The sequence below is a fragment of the Mirounga angustirostris genome, unplaced genomic scaffold (assembly GCF_029215605.1).
Source record: "Mirounga angustirostris isolate CCGP_5_RB_7025 unplaced genomic scaffold, mMirAng1.0.hap1 SCAF_8, whole genome shotgun sequence".
Lineage (NCBI taxonomy): Eukaryota > Metazoa > Chordata > Mammalia > Carnivora > Phocidae > Mirounga > Mirounga angustirostris.
Window position 1 is genome coordinate 126,475,648 of NW_026991716.1, and position 19,263 is coordinate 126,494,910.

Genomic DNA, 19,263 nt, shown 5'->3' on the forward strand with positions numbered 1-19,263 from the left:
CATTTTGATAATGCATTTACTCCTTTCTGGCTGCCCCATATTTTATACATTTTTCTCTTCTTAATATCATAGCAGTGGGCTCCCAACCTTTTCAAATAGGGAAATCCCTTTTCACACCAAAATGCTTATTAAACCTTCACTCGAATCAATGATAATAATTGTACTTTTTTTTTTAGTAGCCACTTGAACATAAAACACAAAAAAGCTTCTCGAATTTAGCTACACGTGTATCTAGCAGCACATTTTATCATGATAGCACTTACATGCATTTGAAAATAGCAGTGTACAATCTATCAAGACGTAATATCGATCCAATCTAAAAACAAAGCTTATCGCATGTGTAGATTCATGGACCATTCAAGCTGTATACGGACCACATGTCAGAAACATCTAATTCAGAAGGACTGAAGTTTATACACTGTCCCGAAGTTTCTATGAGATGATACATTTCCTTCACTATCTCTGGTTTTTAGGAAGCAATTTATTTTGTCCTTGGGAAAAAAAAGTTAATCTAATTTTCTTAATCTGATAAATGTCCTGGGACATTCGGAACTATTTCCTAATTAAACAGTTCTTTACAGCAAATCTAGAGCAAGACTCTGAGGGGAAGGGCTGCTAATTTTGACAGCCAGGGTGAAAATCTCCCATTACAAGAGTAAAAATGGTATTGGATTAAAACAGAACTAAGATGTGATTTTATCTATATGCAAGATGATTAATAATATCATTAAAATAGGGAAGCGCATGATTTAAATAGAGGCCTACGTAGGGCCCTGGGAAGTGAGGAAAACAGCCCATGTGAGTGAGTGAGTGACGTTAAGTCCCAAGAATACAAGGATGCCTTTCTGCCAGCATCTATGGAGACTGGAGCAATGGTTTGTTGGGGTATGTAAGCCTGGTGGTTAAGTAAGGTGTAGACTAGCTCTCAAGGGACTTGTTTCTTAAACACCCACACATACACACACATATGCACACACGTGTGCGCACACACACACAGCTAAATAAAGACACAAAGCATCCTTTTAGTTTAATGATTTCTTAAATAAGCATTGAGAGGCAGGCATTGGAAGAAGGAATAGATGTTTCCATTGCAATTGAAAGTGATGCAAATCAGGGGCTCCTGGGTGGCTCAGTCCGTTAAGCATCTGATTCTTGATTTCCGCTTAGGTCATGATCTCAGGGTCCTGGGATTGAGCCCTGCATTGGGCTCCCTGCTCAGGGTGGAGTCCATTCCCAGGGAGGAGTCTGCTTATCTCTCTCCCTCCCCCTCTGCCCCTCTCCTCACTCATACTCTCTTTCTCTCTCTCAAATAAATAAATAAAATCTCTTTTTTAAAAAGTGGTGCAAATCATTGAGGTTGGATGGTACACTAAAGCATATTTAAGAGGCAAGGCAAGAGGCAAATCCATGGTTTTATACTTTCTGAAAGAGTAGTAATGAACGTATAAAGAGAGAGATGGTCTGAGTAGAGTAAGGATTGGAGGAAATTGAGAAAGAAGGAGGTGGGAGGTGAGCTCACCTAAAGTTTCAAACTCAGAAGAGGAACTGTGGCTTGTGGTCTTGGTTACTGACTGGTTGATTGTCTGTTCATGCTGGGAACACTAGCCGTCTGTTCTATAGTTGACTCAACTCGGAAGAAAGGTATTCTAACAATAGTGTGGAAGCTGAAAAGCTAGGAATTTTGCATTTACAAGTACTTCTACATTCTCAGCAAATATATTAAGCGTATATTTCAGAGAAATATTAATTTTCACGAAGTATTTTGGAGATGAGATTTTTCTTAGACAATTAAAAATATAACATAAATGGGGTGCCTGGGTGGCTCAGTTGGTTGAGCATCCAAGTCTTGGTTTCCGCTCAGGTGGTGATCTCAGGGTTGTGAGATCAAGCGCCTCCAACCCCATTGTTGGGCTCCACGCTCAGCAGGGAGTCTGCTCAAGATTGTCTCTCTTTCTCCTTCTGTCCCTCCCCCTGCCTGCAGCTCTCTCTCAAATAAATATACATATAGCATATAAATTATAAGAAAGAGGAACTGCCTTTTCCCAAATAATGAGTTCAAAATTTTAACTATTATATCTATTTTAGGACTTTTATATCCAGAATTTTCTATAATAGATATCAGAATTTCTGCAAAACTCTGTATTTATTTGGCTCACTTCATTTTTCAAAATTATAATATGTAAAATGTCAAAATATTATCGTCATCATAAATGCAACACGCATGATTTTTGAAGTATTCATTCTTGCATTTTCAAAATGATTAAATAAACCATTATATTAACTATTGATCACTTCCTACATTTTTCAAAACCAAAGACCATGATACAGAATAGTCTATTTCACATATCCACCTAAGAAAAAAATGTTCCTTATCCCTATTCCTTTTACTTTCAAAAATGTGTTAACATTGTGCTACCTTCTCTGTTGTTTTCATGGATACAGTGAAAAAGCAAACTCAAAAAACAGCAAAAAAAAGAACAACATGCACACACAAGAAAAAATATTTCCTGATATAAGTATTAACACTGCTGTTATTAATAGTGTGCTATGGTAAGTTACCACCATCTCCTAAAAGTTATACAGAAAAAAAGCTAAAAGTCCAAAAGTAAGACCAGAGTTATTACAACATGCAGAATAGAATTTGAATGATATACACAATACCTCTCTTTTCTTCCTCCTTCTCCTCCTCCACCTTCTCCCACTTCTCCTTCTTCTCCTTCTTCCTCCTCCTCCTCCTTCTTCTATTTGATTGGTTTTTTGATGGTCCCGTGAAAATGAAAGTTGATAAAGCAGGAGGGCTGCTGGTTCCCTAACATTTTTCTTCTCCAAAGCTCAAAGAGGAAAAGGCCAGGGAGGGACCTTTGTCTCCATAACTTCTGCTTTCTCTGAATCTTAATTTTGTCTCATTTTCATCACAAACTATGTTGAAGGACTAAAGCAGGGTCTGAGCGTCTGTTTTTTGCTGGGCTTCCTGGTTCTCTCTCTTTTCAAACACACCTAGTTAAAAGTCCCCAACGGGGAAATCCCAAACTAGCTGCTCTGAATCAGGGCCTTTATGTGAATTGTGATTCATTGTATGTGTCGGGAATAATGCGTTGGAATAAAAAGAAAAGCCAAAGTGATGACACACGTAAGTGGAACATGGGTCTGGGTTTTCTGTCATCCGCTTTTTTCTCTTCTGGACAGGTGCCATGTGTCTGACCTTGCTGCGCTGGTACCAGGAAGGTGCCTATCAGAAAGGGCGACTGAGGGGATATATTTTATAACCTCACAGGATAATGAGAGTAGCTTAATATGTGGGTTTCATTTTGTTCCAGGGACTTAAGAAGAAAGGGAGGCAAGAGCTCCGGGCATTACGTTCAGGTGTCCATGTGTAACTACAGTGTTATTTCTTATTTGTTTCCTCCATCAATTGTGGAATCTTTCAAAGGCTTGCACTGAGGGGCGATGTTGTGGTTACCTTAAGGGTATGTGTGTGTACCTGAGGGCGTAATAGCTTTGTGAAATCTCAGACCGAAATGAAAATAGCTGCTTCTGCAGCAGCCTGGCGTTTCTCCCGCTGGGACTTTCTCCGGGTCAAAGTGTTCTGCCTTGTCTTGGGGTTGATGGAATCACTGACCAGCTACAGAGGCAAGCTGTGGTCACCGCAGCTTTTGGCCTTTGACCTGTGATAAGGGGAGGTTAAGGGTATGGAGGCCGGGCACACTGGGGCGGTGGGGGGGAATCAAATTGCATTGAGCTGGGATTGCGTATAATTTATATATATTTTCTCCTGTGTGCACGGTATATCTGCAAATAAATCCATCTCTATTTTATTCATAGTTCTAATGGCAAGTCTGTGTCATGGTCTGAACCAGGTGGAAGACAGGTGCCCAAGGGCCAGCACGTGTGGCACCGCCTCTCTGTGCACGTGAAGACCAATGAGACGGCCTGCAACCAAACAGCCGTCATCAAGCCCCTCACTAAAAGTTACCAGGGCTCCGGCAAGAGCCTGACCTTTTCAGATACCAGCACCAAGACCCTTTACAACGTGGATGAGGAGGATGCCCAGCCGGTTGGCTTCAGCCCTCCCAGCAGTCCTTCTATGGTGGTGCCCCGACGCGTGCCACCCGCGGTGAGCACCCCGCCTCTGCCGCCCCACTTGACCACAGAGGAGACCCCCCTCTTCCTGGCAGAACCGGCCATCCCCAAGGGCTTGCCCCCTCCCCTCCAGCAGCCACCGCAACCGCAGAAATCCCTGATGGACCAGCTACAGGGAGTGGTCAACAATTTCAGCACCGGGATCCCAGATTTCAATGCGGTGCTCGCAGTCCCCGGGGGCCCAGGGAACGGGGTGCGCTCGCTGTTCCCGCCCCCGGCGCCCCCGCAGCACCTGCAAATGCTCCCGCTGCAGCTGAGCACCTTCGGGGAGGAGCCCGCCTCCCCGCCAGCAGAAGACGAGGACGAGGACGACAGCGAGAGGTTCAAGCTCCTCCAAGAGTACTTGTATGAGCGGGAAGGGAACACGGAGGAAGATGAACTGGAAGAGGAAGACGAGGACCTGCAGGCGGCCAGCAAACCGGCCCCCGAGGATTCGCCTGCTCTGACGCCTCCGTCGCCTTTCCGCGACTCGGTGGCCTCGGGCAGCTCGGTGCCCAGCTCCCCCGTGTCCGAGTCGGTGCTCTGCACCCCTCCCAACGTGACCTACGCCTCGGTCATCCTGAGGGACTATAAGCAAAGCTCTTCCACCCTGTAGGAAGGAGGTGTCCACATGGAAAAGCAAGAGAAACCAGTGAGCACCAGCACCTCCGGAGATGTGCGGACAGCTGGGAGGAGGAGATTCGGGAGAGGAGGGTGAAATCAGAGGGAAAGGGAGACGAAGCTGCTGCCTTAGGGAAGGCCAGAGGGAACTGTGCTCTGCAATCAAAAAAGGAGCCCGGCGAGGATCCCGATTCTTGAATTATTCAAAAGCTTTCTCTGGGAAGAAAGGGAATTCTGACAAAGCACAATCCCATATAGTGTACAACTTTCACCGCATAAATAAATAAATACATACATACGTACATAAATAAATAAATCAACAGAAATAATCTCCTCTTTTGGACAATTGTGCATAGATAGACGTGCCCACACACACTTGGCCAGTTTGAAAAGAGACAGCACATGTGGACCAGCCAGGTGGATCATTAGTTGACATCATGGTATTCATGGTAGTCATAGTGAGCGTGATGGAGCCAGACAGACCGGGTGGGTGAAGGAGGGGCAGGCATGGAACCACCCATGGCATGGCAGCTCATTTTTCTCTACCCTGTCTCCTTACTGGTGTTCAGGAGCCTCGGGAATTGGCCCAGACAGGGGCCTCTCTTCACCCATTGCACCTGATGCAGAGCCAGCCTTGTCACATTTGGAAAAGAGTGTATGGACACCCTGCTGCTCTGTGATTTCTCTCTACTTAGGAAAACAGGAATCGGAGCAAAAGCATCACCAAAAAGTGCTTCATCAGGAGTGCTAAGGGAGGATGGAGTGAGAAGCAAGACAGTACGTAAGCATGAGGTGGTGAACACAATCAGCACAGATAACGTCTCATAGTTGATACTCACTTATTGGTGATTTTGGAAAAAACGCTGGAACAAGAGATTGTTTTGAGAATGGCAGAAGATGTTTTGTGGATTATCTTGTGTTTGTGCCAAGGGGGGCTCTTCTCTGCCCTTCAATTAAAGAGAACAAACCATGTGGCAAAATTGTTACCTTACATTTACTGTAGCAAATATTATTACCAGTTGAACTCCTATGATGCAGTATGTGTATTTGGTGCATTGTTTCTCCTACGTACTACAGAAACTACAGAAACAAATCCATCCTCGAACTTAATGGTGTACTCACAGCAACTATTACTGATTCAATAACAAATAATTCTTTCCTTCTGTCATCCAAGTCCCTGTAACTAGTACTTAAATGTGTTCCTGTGTCCTTGTATATGTGTGATAATAAAATTTGTGCAATGTAACGTCAGTAACTTCGACTGGAAGGTTGTCTTTCCAATAGAGTATAGATATTTTTATGTTCTAATAATGTTTTATATATTTTCACCAATATTTACAGGAGCTCTTTGAAGGTTTGAGTGCTGTGATCGAGTGGTTTTCATACGCTGCTCAGATGGTCCTTCCTCTTCTAAGAGGGAACTTATTTTTCAGATATTTTATGATGTGGAACACATTATTAATGAAGTGGCTTGAAAATTTGTCACATTAAAAATTCATAAAAACCTGTGGGTAACAATAAAGAGGTACATTTTATAAATTTTCACACATCATTATTAAAACATGACATTGAAATGACAGTATTGAGATTACTTCAGGTCACTTTAGATTTTTTTTAAAAAAGATTTTCCACAGCGACTTGAGCTTTCAGTGACTGAAGCATATACTAACCTCTATGTCTGGTCATAATTTTTCAAATTATCTATTCATCACCTCTTACTTTCTTTTATTTGATATTTCCATGTACTTTGATTCGTCTGTTTTCACTGTCATCACTTTTCTTTATATTTTTGTCATTTGCTGTGTGTAATATCCACATACGTGTAATACAGTTTCATTTTTATCCTCCTTTTTACACCCAATAAAAGCAATTTTTCTTGCTGTTTTGATTTCTTCTATTATTTGTGGAATGAAGCTTACCCCTTTAAATATCTGTTTATGCCTTATGTGCAGTCATATTTTAATATGCTTCCTTCATGTGGAAGCTAATTTCTCAGCCAAAAATCATCTTAGAATCTTTAAATACCCACCGCATCATTTGTTCAGAATTTAACATCAGCTCCGATATTTGAGGCTCATGTTTCTTATGTCTTCCCATATTCCACTGCCAAGTTTAGTCAGTTCCATATCAAGAATGGACTGCCTTTCCTTTAAAAATTTATTTGTAACACCTTTGGTAGAAAGACCTCATGACTGAAACAAGAATTTCAGTTCCATGTTTTCACGGTAATGAAGCAGAATGAGGAGCGTAGATGGTTCCAGTGCTTAATAGGTGGTCTGCTTATTGGCAAACAAGCAAGTAAAAGCCTACTATCTATTATTCGTGGAACATGTTTTCTTATCTTAATGCCACTAACATATGTCCTTGATATCACAGGACTTGTGCATTCAGATTTTTTTTTTTAAGTAAGAATAGATCAGGAAAACTGCTCTACTATTCAAATAATATGTCAGTTTGTTCTGAGGTTTTAGTCTGAGACATTTGGTGAACACATTCAACACCAATTACATTATTTCTCTGAATGCCTAATGTCATGATTAAAAGTTTTCTTGAATACAATACAGTATTAGCTCTTATAGCATAATTGTTCAAAATTGGAAATGTACACATACATACCCTGTACCAAAAGGGCAGATATCTTCACCTTAATGTATGTGCTTATACAAGTTGTTTAGCTTCTTGTAAAAGTGTTTTCCTTTGGCTCATTATTGCCTTTTGTCAGATAATCTTGATAATGCTGTATAATAAATATTTTCTATTTATTAAATGTGTGTATTCCTTCTCTATGTTTTGTTGGAGTTACAATAAGAGAAATAGACTGGTACAAAAAACAGTTATTGTGGTTTGATTTTGCTCACAACATGTCTTCTAGATCAAAGTTGGAGAACATCACACAAAATCTATAGGCCAGGTAGGTAGCAAAGTGGAGTACATTTTGATTATGAGAAAGGTGGTACCTGAAACTCGAAAATTTAAAATTAAATCCAGAATTTCAATATTCAATGCTATGGCAGACATTGTCTTTCATCTTTTTGATAGAATGTATGAGGCTTGACAAACTCCTGGATCTCCAGCGGAGCCCTGGAGATGGAGGCATCTGAAGGCTGCCATCTTTGTTTTATTTGTGCCCCACAAGACTCACACCCTAGAGGAACCTGGTTTCTTACTTTGTTGACATCCTCCTTCTATTCTCTTACATTTCAATAGAGACTTCACTGGTCTTCAAAACAAAGAAGCCCATTATCCATCTTTTGCCATAAGATACCTACAAAGTAAAGCATCTACCCAGTGTCATTCAAGGGGACAACAATGCTCACACGAGGACCACATCCACGAGATTGTGATGTATTTAGATGGTAGGAGCAAACTGTATACAGGAAGGCTGATGTTGAAGAAATTTCCAGAAGCAGGGGCTGAGCCACCAGGGGGTTTCTTCACTGTGTCCAGAAAATAGAATGAGAAATCATGAAATGGCAGCTTGATGTCTGAGAGAGAAAAGTCATGGGAGAGAGAATGAGAAACAAAGAAAAGAAGAAGAAAAATGGAAATGTTTCAGATGTGTAGTCCAAAAATACCCTCAGATTGCCCAGTAGGTCATAAGGACCTCCACTTGGAGAGTCCAGAAGCTTCACCATAAGGAAGACATTTGAAGCGGCTGGGTCTGGGATCCCGATACCACAAATGTTGTGTGAGTAACTGCCCCAATAATTTCTATAGAGACTTTCCTGAAAGGGAATCAAAGAGAAGGGAAGCAACATGTTCATTGGCTTACTATGCACCAGACATCTTGCTAGGTTCTTTACATTCATTCTCATTTAATCTTTCAGGTACTACTGCTCCATGGATATTTTGGAGTATTGAAATAACTTACCCAGAGTCTCTGAGCTAACATGTGGCCCATAAGTGATTTGAGCTCCATCCTAAGTTGGCCCAGAGCCAGTGAATTCGTGTTCCTTTGCAGAGCTCAGGAGAGTATCCCCTTTTTGTATCCCCATAGCATTTTATTCACATCCTAACTACATTATAGTTTGCCTGTCTCTTTCCCTTAATAGATTCTAAGTTCCTTTTTGTTTGTGATCCATTTTTTTTTTCTAATCTGTGAGACTTCAGGGCAAAGCAGATAATCAGTAAATGTCGAAAAAAGGAAATAAGTGTTGTAACACCATGTAGTTTTCCCAGCTTAATTCTTTGAAGATTTATTCCAAGAGCCTTGTGGGGTACAGAGCTCTATATTTCCACCTACTGATCCTAACTCTGCCAACTGGAACAACACATGTTTTCATCATGAAAAACAAGCTCTCCTTTTGGCATCAGAAAGAGCTGTCCCACTGAGCAGCAGGTCTGACTTTCTTGCAGAAGAGCATGGCAATACTCAGTGTCCATTGAGCCCAGCCAGAGGTCTGGCAAAGCAATAATAGGTGTGGGAAACAGTGTCCTCTTCAGGAGAACTGCCAGTAACACATAGACTACTAAAGTGGGACCCCCATTAAAGTGAAGGCAAATAACTCATCCACAGGGAAAGCATGGGCTGGAGGTTCCTTCCTTACAGAAGTACATATCCTTAGACAAGGTAAAAGGTGAAACTAGTCACCAAGGCTTGTTGGGGACATGGAAGAAAGGGAGAGCCTAGTTTAGGGATTTGAAGTAATGACACCATTAAACCAAAAACTGGCTTGATTTTCTCATGGTACCTTGAGAAGCAAGGCTTATAAATTAATAAGAGAAAAAGAAGAAGAAAAGAAGAAGAAGAAGAAGAAGAAGAAGAAGAAGAAGAAGAAGAGGAAGAGGAAGAGGAAGAGGAAGAGGAAGAGAAGGAGGAGGAGGAGGAGGAGGAGGAGGAGAAGGAGAAGGAGGAGAAGGAGAAGGAGAAGAAGAAGAAGAAGAAAGAAGAAGAAGAAGAAGAAGAAGAAGAAGAAGAAGAAGAAGAAGAAGAAGAAGAAGAAGAAGGAAGAAGAAGAAGAAGAAGGAAGAAGAAGAAGAAGAAGGAAGAAGAAGAAGAAGAAGAAGAAGAAGAAAGAAGAAGAAGAAGAGGAAGAGGAAGAGGAGGAGGAGGAGGAGGAGAAGGAGAAGGAGAAGAAGAAGAAGAAGAAGAAGAAGAAGAAGAAGAAGAAGAAGAAGAAGAAGAAGAAGAAGAAGAAGAAGAAAGAAGAAGAAAGAAGAAGAAAGAAGAAGAAAAAGAAGAAGAAGAAGGAGAAGGAGGAGGAGGGGAGAGGGGAGGAGGAGGAGGGGAGGAACAAGGAGGAGGAGAGGAAGAAGAAGGAGGAGAGGAAGAAGAAGGGAAGGAGGAGGAGGAAAAGGAACTTAAGAATGAGGATAACAAAAACTGAAAAGGAAAATAATTATAGAATTATGGAGTTGGAAGTAAATTTAGAAGTCATTTAAAATAAGCTATCACCTCGGGTGCCTGGGTGACTCAGTTGGCTAAGTGTCTGATTCTTGGTTTTGGCTCAGGTCACGATCTCAGGGTTGTGAGAATGAGCCCTGAGTTGGCTCCATGCTCAACATGGAGTCTGCTGGAGATTCTCTCCCTCCCCCTCTGCCCCTCCTCCCACTCACATGCTCACTCTTGCAAATAAAATAAAAAATAAAATAAAATAAAATAAGCTATCACCCCATTTAGGACTCTATTTCTTTGTGTCCTTTTCCTCTTCCTGTGTTAGAAAGGGATAAGTGAGGAATCACTTCTGACTGGGGTGGGGACAGGTGGAGGGGCTGGGGTATAATGCCTATTACCTGCAGTTGTACAAAAAGGGAGCAGATAGCTCCTAAGTTATTTCATTACAGTTATGTTCCCATTTTTGTTGGTGATCATTTTTATTTTATCTGGGAGAGCATCTAAATTGACTGGGAGAGCAGTGTCCAAAACAACATTGTTAATCCATGAAGCTAGCCAGAGAACAGAACTAAGACACAATTTCAGAATGAAGGTATTGGAGGGCCAGGAAAACAAGGGGGTAGGAGAAGTGAGGCACCTTAACAGGATGGTAGTCTGAAGGAATTCCAAAACCAGAACCCTGGTGACTGAAATGAGCTTTTAGTGAGAATCACGGAGGCTTACGTGTGTGACCTGGGTTTATTTTAAGGAATGAGATGGATTCAGGTGATTTTTGCCCTCTAATGAAATATTTCCAGGGACTAGGATCTTGCATTTGATAAGGGAAAGTTCTAATCATTAGAAAAGCTTTTGTTTTCCTGAAACAAAGCTTTTCTTTTATTTTACTTTTGCCCAATCAGAGATTTGTCTTCTGGAAAGAGATTGAATAAATTTAGTGCACTATGTACATGACTTCCCTTCAGCCGCTTGAAGACTGATTATGCCATTTGTTAGTAGTTTATTCTCCAAGCCAAATAGCTTCACTGTCTTTAACTGTTCTCTTTGTTATTAGGTTCCTAAACTCCTAATCAGGCAATGGTGATATTCCAATTTTGAGTATCCTGTAAAAAATTTTGCATCCAGAACTAGACAATACTGCACGAATACTTTGATTCACTTTAACCATTATTCTAGTATTGCTGCCTAAGATTATGCTAATTTTGTTAGCAGCCTTGCCACATTTTGAGCTCAGGCTTAGCTCGGAGCCAGCTATAATCCATGAGCCATTTTCTTATGAACCACAGGAAATGGATATGAATATACATATCTTATTAGGATGGATTTCCCCAGGAAGAGACCCTGAGAGGAGGATTTGAGTGAAAGTTGTGTACTGGGGAAGTGATCCTTGGAAGCACCAACAGGAATGTGGGGAGGCAAGGCAGTAAATGATAAGCACCCAATAAAGGGTGTGTTACCAGGCAGGTTACCACCATGGGACTCAGTTCTGCTGGAGACTCTGGGAGACGGGGGAGAGCAGGCTTCGTAATGTCCATCATCTCCATGGGGCAAGGATGTGGGGAGCATTTAATCACCAATTCCTGTCCTGGTCGAGGGCTGCTGGGGAGGGAGGGACATGCTAAATTCCAGCTACTTCCAATGTGTCTTGTATGCAGACTCCAATCTCCAAAGAAAGCCTTCAGGCAAAGAGTTACAGATCCTAGCAGTTGGAAACCTAAGAGTTGGCCTGTGTGGGGAAGGTGAATGCCAAGAGGGGGCAGGGCACTAAAAATATGTGCTATAGATATGAATATGGAGATAGAAAGATAGATGATAGATAGATGATAGACAGATAGATGATAGATGATAGATGATAGATAGATAGATAGATAGATAGATAGATAGATGATAGATAGATAGATAGATGATAGATGATAGATAGATAGATAACGTACACACACACAGACACAAATACCAGCACAGATAAAGAAAACAAAGAGCTGTACAAGGGAAGATAAAGCTGTGATAAGGGCTTGAAGTGAGAAAGTGTTTCTAACATCAGCCAAAGAAACCCATCTCCTTATAGCAAGGTAAAGTCACAAAAGAAAATTCAAGTACAACTGTCTTTTAAATAAATTTGATGTTAGCCTCTGGATTATTTCTTCAAAACAACTTCTTAAATTGTGTCATTTTTCTATTAAAAAAGCAATAGAGGGGTGCCTGGGTGGTTCAGTGGGTTAAGCGTCTGCCGTCGGCTCAGTTCATGATCCAGGATCCTGGGATGGAGCCTCGCATCAGGCTCCCTGCTCAGCGGGGAGTCTGTTTTTCCCTCTCCCTCTGCCCCTCCACCCACTTGTATACTCTCTCTCTCTCAAATAAATAAATAAAATCTTAAAAAAAAAAAGCAATAGAATATGTGGTAGAAATTTAGAGAATTGAAAAAAAAATCTATAGTCATGTCATCCAAATATTAACATTACAGACATTTTTTTCTTCTAGTGATTCTCATGCCTATAAGTTTGGTTCTAACAGAGTTAGGATCATCTTTTATTTATAATTTTTTTTCCTGCTTTTTAAATTTTCCATTATGACCTAAGCAAGGATTTCCACTTGATCAGAGCTGAGGAAGCACTTGCTCATGGAGTTAGACAAAGTTCCCTATCCCCATGGAATCTGGATCCAGGAACTCTTTGGGGAATAATTTATACCCAGTTCCCAACTGAGAGATTCAAACATGCACCAAGTTCAAATATATAAAGCTTAGCTGATAGATGGGATGGTCCTGTGCAAGCCAGGTTAGGGGGAGAGGCTATAGATTACCTGAAAGGGAAAACAAGTAGTCATGAGAAAAGAGTATGGAATCTGGCCAGGCAAGAATCACCAACAGGGCTTGGGCAGACAGGTGGTGAATAAGCCCCTCAAAGCCTAGTGCACTCAGTGATGGAGGGGCTGTGTGGCTCAATGGCAAGAATGGATCTCTAGAGGTCTAACAAGTTTTCCAGTTACCACTCCCCAAACTCCCCTCCCCACATGTAAAATTTAGAAGAAGCCACAAGAAGGGCAGGGATCTTCCTGTAGGTCAGCAGGAAAAATAAGTGTTGTAGATCACGAGGGTCAGACCCCTGTTTTGGTATAGCTGAGCAGTGGGCCAGCCTGGTAAATGGTGCAGATAACATCAATAACAGAGATCAGGAGCAGGGTATACTGAGCTCTAAGCACAGCAAGGGAGAGAGTCTCAAAGGATATTAGAGGTCAAGAGTGGATCAGTGCCACCATGCTGTCTGTTCAGGCCAGGAATAGATGGGGAGAAATGGCTATGCAGGGATCATCCACAGCGACAAGTAACTGCAGGCAACAGCCAAAAAAGAAAAAAAAAAAGAGAGAGAGAGAGAGAGATTGCAAAGCAATGGCTGAAACAGGAAGGCAGAGGTGCAGGCTCTGTGCAAGTTATAAGAAAGCATATGAAATTATATGTTTTCTCTTCAAAGACTCAACACAATTGGGAAATATCATGTTTTGCCATGTGAGGGCTTAGAGTAAATCATTAAAGTGACCTACTTAATATTCACATGTGAAAAGGATAAAAGCATTTCTTGCTGATATTAACAAAAATACTCCATAAACTTTGTTCTATGGATATCTTGTAAGTTTTTTAACCACACTTACTGTTAGACACTTAGATTGTTTAAAACTTTTTGAATCCTATAAATAGTGTGAGGAGTTATTCCACACCAAAGATTTGTTCTATATATAATATTTCTATTTTTTTAAAGATCTTATTTATTTATTTACTTGAGAGAGAGTGTATGTGTGCTTGTGAACACAAGTTGGGGGAAGGGACAGAGGGAGAGGGAGAGAGAGAATCTTAAGCAAGCTCCATGCTGGGCTGGGCTGAAGTGGGGCTCAATCTCACAACCCTGAGATCATGACCTGAGCCAAAATCAAGAGTCAGAGGCTTAACTGATTGAGCCACCCGGTGCTCCAATATATATAATATTTCCTTAGTCTGATTTCTAAGATTATGTTATCAGTTATTTGATATTCCCTGAATTTTACATTTACATTTTATGCCACATTTAACTTTGTACTATCCTTTGAGGTAGGGCTTCTTCTCATTTTATAAATGAGAAAACTGAGGCTCAAAAAAAATGAAGTAACTTGCCTAAGATCACAAAACTAGTGGGATGTGGAACTGTAGTACACTCCCTGAGCTCCAAAGCCCATATTCTGAACCACCACACTCTGCTGAAAATTATGCTGATACTATTTTTATTTTTATTTATTTTTTAAAAGATTTTATTTATTTATTTGACAGAGAGAGAAACACAGCGAGAGAGGGAACACAAGCAGGGGCAGAGGGAGAAGCAGGCTTCCCGCAGAGCAGGGAACCCGACGTGGGGCTCGATCCCAGGACCCTGGGACCATGACCTGAGCCGAAGGCAGATGCTTATCGACTGAGCCACCCAGGTGCTCCGCTGATACTATTTTTAAATAGTACACTGAAAACTTTTCTGTAAGCTCTTGATAACAAACAAGCACACTTGGTCTGAACAGCAACATAATAGAAAATTTATATTGCCTGCTCTAGAAATGTAAGCAGAAAGAGTTAGGGGTCCCCAGAAAAAGAAAGATGAGACTTAGCTTTCAGGACACAAGAGAAGTCAGTTTTAGGTACCCAGCTATTTTCTTTGATCTATGCCCTACTTTCCAGATCTATGCACTTCTTACAGAACTTTCTAGGAGATGTCAGAATTACAAAGAAATGCAAAAACCTTAGTAGTTAAGGGTTTTAAGGGAACAAAGAAAATGCAAAAACTGAGTCTCTACCAGGCTGGGAAAGAGCCTAACCATAACAGAGATAATAAATCAATGGTAAAACTCCCAGTGCTATATCAAAAGTAAGGAAGGCCCTGAATTATTTAGCTGAGATACTGAGCCCAAGACCCCCACCAATTTATGCAGGCTCTGGCTCTTGGAACATGCCCATAGCCCCTTCTCCCTGTCCGACAGTTACCTCTGCTCCCTACAGAGGGGTACAAGCTTCAGTAACATAACATAGGATACAATACAGGCATGTTTCCTAAGTAAGCCTGTGCAGCTTAATGCCTTCGTTACGTGTGATGACAAAGCTTGCCTTTCTGAATATTCATCCTAGCTCTAAATAAAAAGAACCCACTCATCCTTGCTCAGGGAGTCCTGGACTTGGAAATTATGCTTTGTGATCTCCTTATTTGCTGCAAATAAAGTTTCCTTTGTGACAGTCCAGCGGGTAGTACTCTACCTGTAACTCACCAAAGAGCAGACTCACATCAGTTTCATTACAAAATCACCAGTTGGGAGTTAAGTATGAATTTTCTCCCAAAGGGCTTTTAGATTTCCTACAGTTACAGAAGTTTGCCCTATCCACAAGCAGAATCATCACTGCATATTAACTCACAATGGAAATCTACCAACAGAAAAAAAAATTCTAACTCAAAATCACTGTTTAATTGTAGTAATTTATAAAAACGCTAGAAAACTACTTGAAGTTAAAAAAAAATTTACAGTAATTATGGTATTTGTAAGGTAGCAAATTTTGTCACCCCAAGATATGCCTCTTGGCATGCTGATTATTTTAAGCTGGTTATTTTTAAGAAACTGCAAACACAGGAGAAGCTCTGAAAACGAAGTAGAAGTTACCCTTTTGTAAGAAATATTTACATTTATAAGAGAAATTTCCATTTGTAAGAGTGTTGGGGAGGAAAATTTTTTCTCTACCCTTCAAAGTTTTTCTAGCTGGTCCAAGACTCAAACTGACATGAGACATTAACAGGAAAAAATCAAACAAAAGTTCAATAACATGTATACCTTCTGTATACCCGAGAGAGACCCAGGAAAAGTGAGTAACTCCCTGAATGGCCAAAGACATCACCTTAATAACATCTTCAGCCGAAGATAAAAGCAGATACTGGGGCTGGGGAGTCAGTTATGGGAGGTTACCAGGAAAAGCACAGTAAACAAGGGTAAGGCTGTTATGCAGATTTAAGTAGTTGTCTTTTCCATTGATAAGACATTCTAGAGATTTAGAGTCATCCCTCCTCTTCCTTTACAGCAAAGCAGACAGCCTTACAAATGGAGATTTCCCTAATATATGTAAATGTATATTTACAAAAGGATAACTTTTACTTGGATTTCAGAGTTTCTCTCGTGTTTGAGGTTTCTTAAAAATAACCAGCTTAAATTAACCAACACGCCAAAGAGGCATTTCTGAGGGTGGCAAAATATGCCCCCTCCCTACATACTCTATGAATGTGTAATTTAATAATTAACATGCCATCCTAAAGTAACATGTTTTCTGGGAATTTCTCAAACGGTCACTTTTTTTTTTTTTTTAGAAGATCATTATTACTTCTAGAATGTTTACTAAAAGAACTTTAAAGTTAAAAAAAAAAATTAAAGAAGGAATGACCCCTCTCCTCAAAAATGTGAAAAATTTCATGAATGGATATAGTGATAGTTAAGTTACTAATAAGTACTGATGTGTGAAACAAAGGAGGAAGAGAAATGAGGAAATTTCCTTACTACTTACACCCCACTGACAAGTACTGAAACAGGGAGTGACATTCCTCTAGGAACTCAGCTGCTTTGATGTTAATACTTTGCTAAGGGCAAAAGGTAATCTTAGGCCTGACCCCCAGGATGCTGTAAATCTACTTTAACATGTAAAAATTCCTTGGAAATTTCCTTTATCTCAACCCCCTCCCTGCTCAAGATATATGTTGGCAATCATCCTCCAAGCATATGACCCACCAATATACATCTGAAGGGTCTCATGACTGAGGGTTTACTAAACAATAATAAATGACATTTTCCTGACAAAAGCTAGTTTCCTCAGGATCCTGGAAACCTTGTTTCCAAAATACCTGAGAGGCTTATGCTATCCCTAAGCCCCTCCCAACTGGAAAGTATATAATGCCCACTCCTTATGACCCCAGTGCAGCTCCTTCTGCCCGCGGGTCCTGTCCCTGTGCTTTAATAAAACCACCGTTTTTGCACTAAAAAAGTCTCAAGAATTCTTTCTTCGCTGTTGGCTTTGAACCCTAACATCTTTCCTACATCAAGTACCACCCAAGGATTACAAGATTGAGAGCAACATTGCTAGGTTATCACTAAAACTTCCTCATGTTAGCTACTTTCTTGAAATAAATTCAGCTGTTATTTTTAATAGATTAAACTCATTCAACAGATTCAGTGTATCTAAATGTCTCTTTCACTGAAGTGGTACATGTGGTTTGGGGGCAGATTGCAATATATTTTAAAGAACCTTAGATTGGAAATTTTTAGCTATACTCAAATTAGCTGTTTGGTTGTGGGTAAATCACTTACCTCCGTTAAGCCCCAGCATTTTTATCTCTAATATAATGAGTTTGGGTGATATAAAATAATAAATGTAATAGACTTATTATGTGTCCCTATGTCCCCAGTATTATATCCTTAATGTTGTTTAATTCTTACAACTGTGTGGAATAGGTGTGAAGTTTGCATTAATCAGGATATGCTAGGTTGTGCTTAGTATCAATAAGGAAGGAAGGAAAGAAGGAAGTGATGTGGGGAACAAAGGCAGAAGGAAATGTAGATAAAATTAAATGTCCTTATAACCTGCAGCCCATTGACAAATCCTTGACGCAGGCAGAGTATAACATTCCTCCAGGAAACTCCCAACTGTCTTAATGTTAATGCTTTGCCAGGGGGAAAAACAACCTTAGCTGGACAGTAGCTAGGCCTCCAGGATCCTGTGAGTCTTCTTTAGCATATGAACGTCCTTTTGTCTCCCTTTGTCTTTACCTCCCCCAGCTGCAAAGTCTATAACCAGCCACCCCTCACAACCCCAGTGCAGCTCTTTCTGCCCATGGGTCCTGTCCCTGTGCTTTAATAAAACCACCTTTTTGCACCAAAGACATCTCAAGAATTCTTTCTTGGCTGTAGGCTCCAAACCTCACCACTCCAAACCACCTTGGAAGGAAGGAAGGAAGGAAGGGAGGAAAGGAGGGAGGGAGGAAAAGAGTGAGGGAGGGAAAGGAAAAGGAGTGGAGGGGAGGGAGCAAGGAGAAAGAAGAGGAGAAGGGAAGGATGGGAGAGAGGACTAAAATCTTATAACCAAACCAAACCAGAGTTTGTGTGCCCAATGTGCACAGAGCTTTGGCAGTGAAGAAATATAGACTATTGGTGTGGTGCCACCCAGGAGAACAGGGAAATAACACTCAAAATCCCAAACTGCCCCAGGGTTTACAAGTGAGGGTTTTTAAAGGCAAAAATTAGGGTATCTGGGTGTAGTTGATGTAATTTTGGAATATAGGTGAGGTTTGGTGGGGTGCGGTCCGGAGCTGACAGCCAAGAAAGAATTCTTGAGATGTCTTTGGTGCAAAGAGGTGTTTTATGAAGCCTGGGGACAGACCCCATTGGCAGAAAGAACTGCACTGGGGTTGTGGGAAGCAATTGATTATATACTAAGGGGTTGGGGGAGGTAAGGAAAAAGGGAGGTTTTCAAAAGAACTTTGATATGCTTGAGATACTTGAGGCCTTGCCATTATCAAGTTAAGGTTGCTTTTCCCTCTAGTAAAGCATTAATGTGAAGACAGTTGGGAGCTTCCTGGAAGAATGTCACACATATCCCACCCAGGAGTGGGGGGAGAGAGAGGAGTTGCAGGGTGTCAGCTTATGCTTTGTCTTCAGCTAGCCTTCTGCTGTCTCATCAGAATGGCATTCAATGATTGGTGGAGAATGAAATCATGTTGTTGACATCTTATCTTCTGTTCTTTGACTCCAGTGTGTCTGGTTGAAAAGGGATCTGTTCCATTCAAAGACTGTAACTCTAAAAAACATCTCTATTCAGTCAGTGAGTTAATAAAACAATATAATGGGCCAATACATCCTGTGATGCCTATCAACAGTGATTTATTACATTTAAGTGACTGTGTAAGTATTCTCTATTATCGACTACAATTATCTTGTACAACACGTGCCTAAAATTCTACCACAGTGATCAATAGTGGCCTACATGCAGTTAACGTATTCTACCTACATTCCATTTTCCCCCAGTATTGTTCCCAGGAGTCTTCAATCTCAGTACCTTAATAAAATAACACTTACTTCATGCTCACATAAACTCACATTCAGGTTAGGCCACTCTCCTTCATGCCTGCAGCAATCCCAGGTGGGACATGTGGTCTCTA

At 40.9% G+C, this 19,263-nt stretch overlaps 1 protein-coding gene and 1 long non-coding RNA gene across 3 annotated transcripts in view; one reads left to right on the plus strand and one right to left on the minus strand.

Moving 5' to 3' along the window:
* Window positions 1–3,002, minus strand: part of LOC123837250 (uncharacterized) — a 55,120-nt gene extending 52,118 nt beyond the window's left edge. Inside the window, exon 1 of the long non-coding RNA XR_006789174.3 lies at window positions 2,662–3,002. This is a non-coding gene — a long non-coding RNA (uncharacterized LOC123837250). The remainder of the gene's footprint in view (window positions 1–2,661) is intronic.
* Window positions 1–4,735, plus strand: part of GRM1 (glutamate metabotropic receptor 1) — a 418,438-nt gene extending 413,703 nt beyond the window's left edge. The window contains exon 8 of one of the 2 annotated variants that reach the window (XM_045866132.1): window positions 3,823–4,735. In XM_045866132.1, the coding sequence (XP_045722088.1) occupies window positions 3,823–4,735 (913 nt within the window). The remainder of the gene's footprint in view (window positions 1–3,822) is intronic. The other variant, XM_045866133.1, reaches the window with a different exon arrangement.
* Window positions 4,736–19,263: the final 14,528 nt, after the last annotated feature.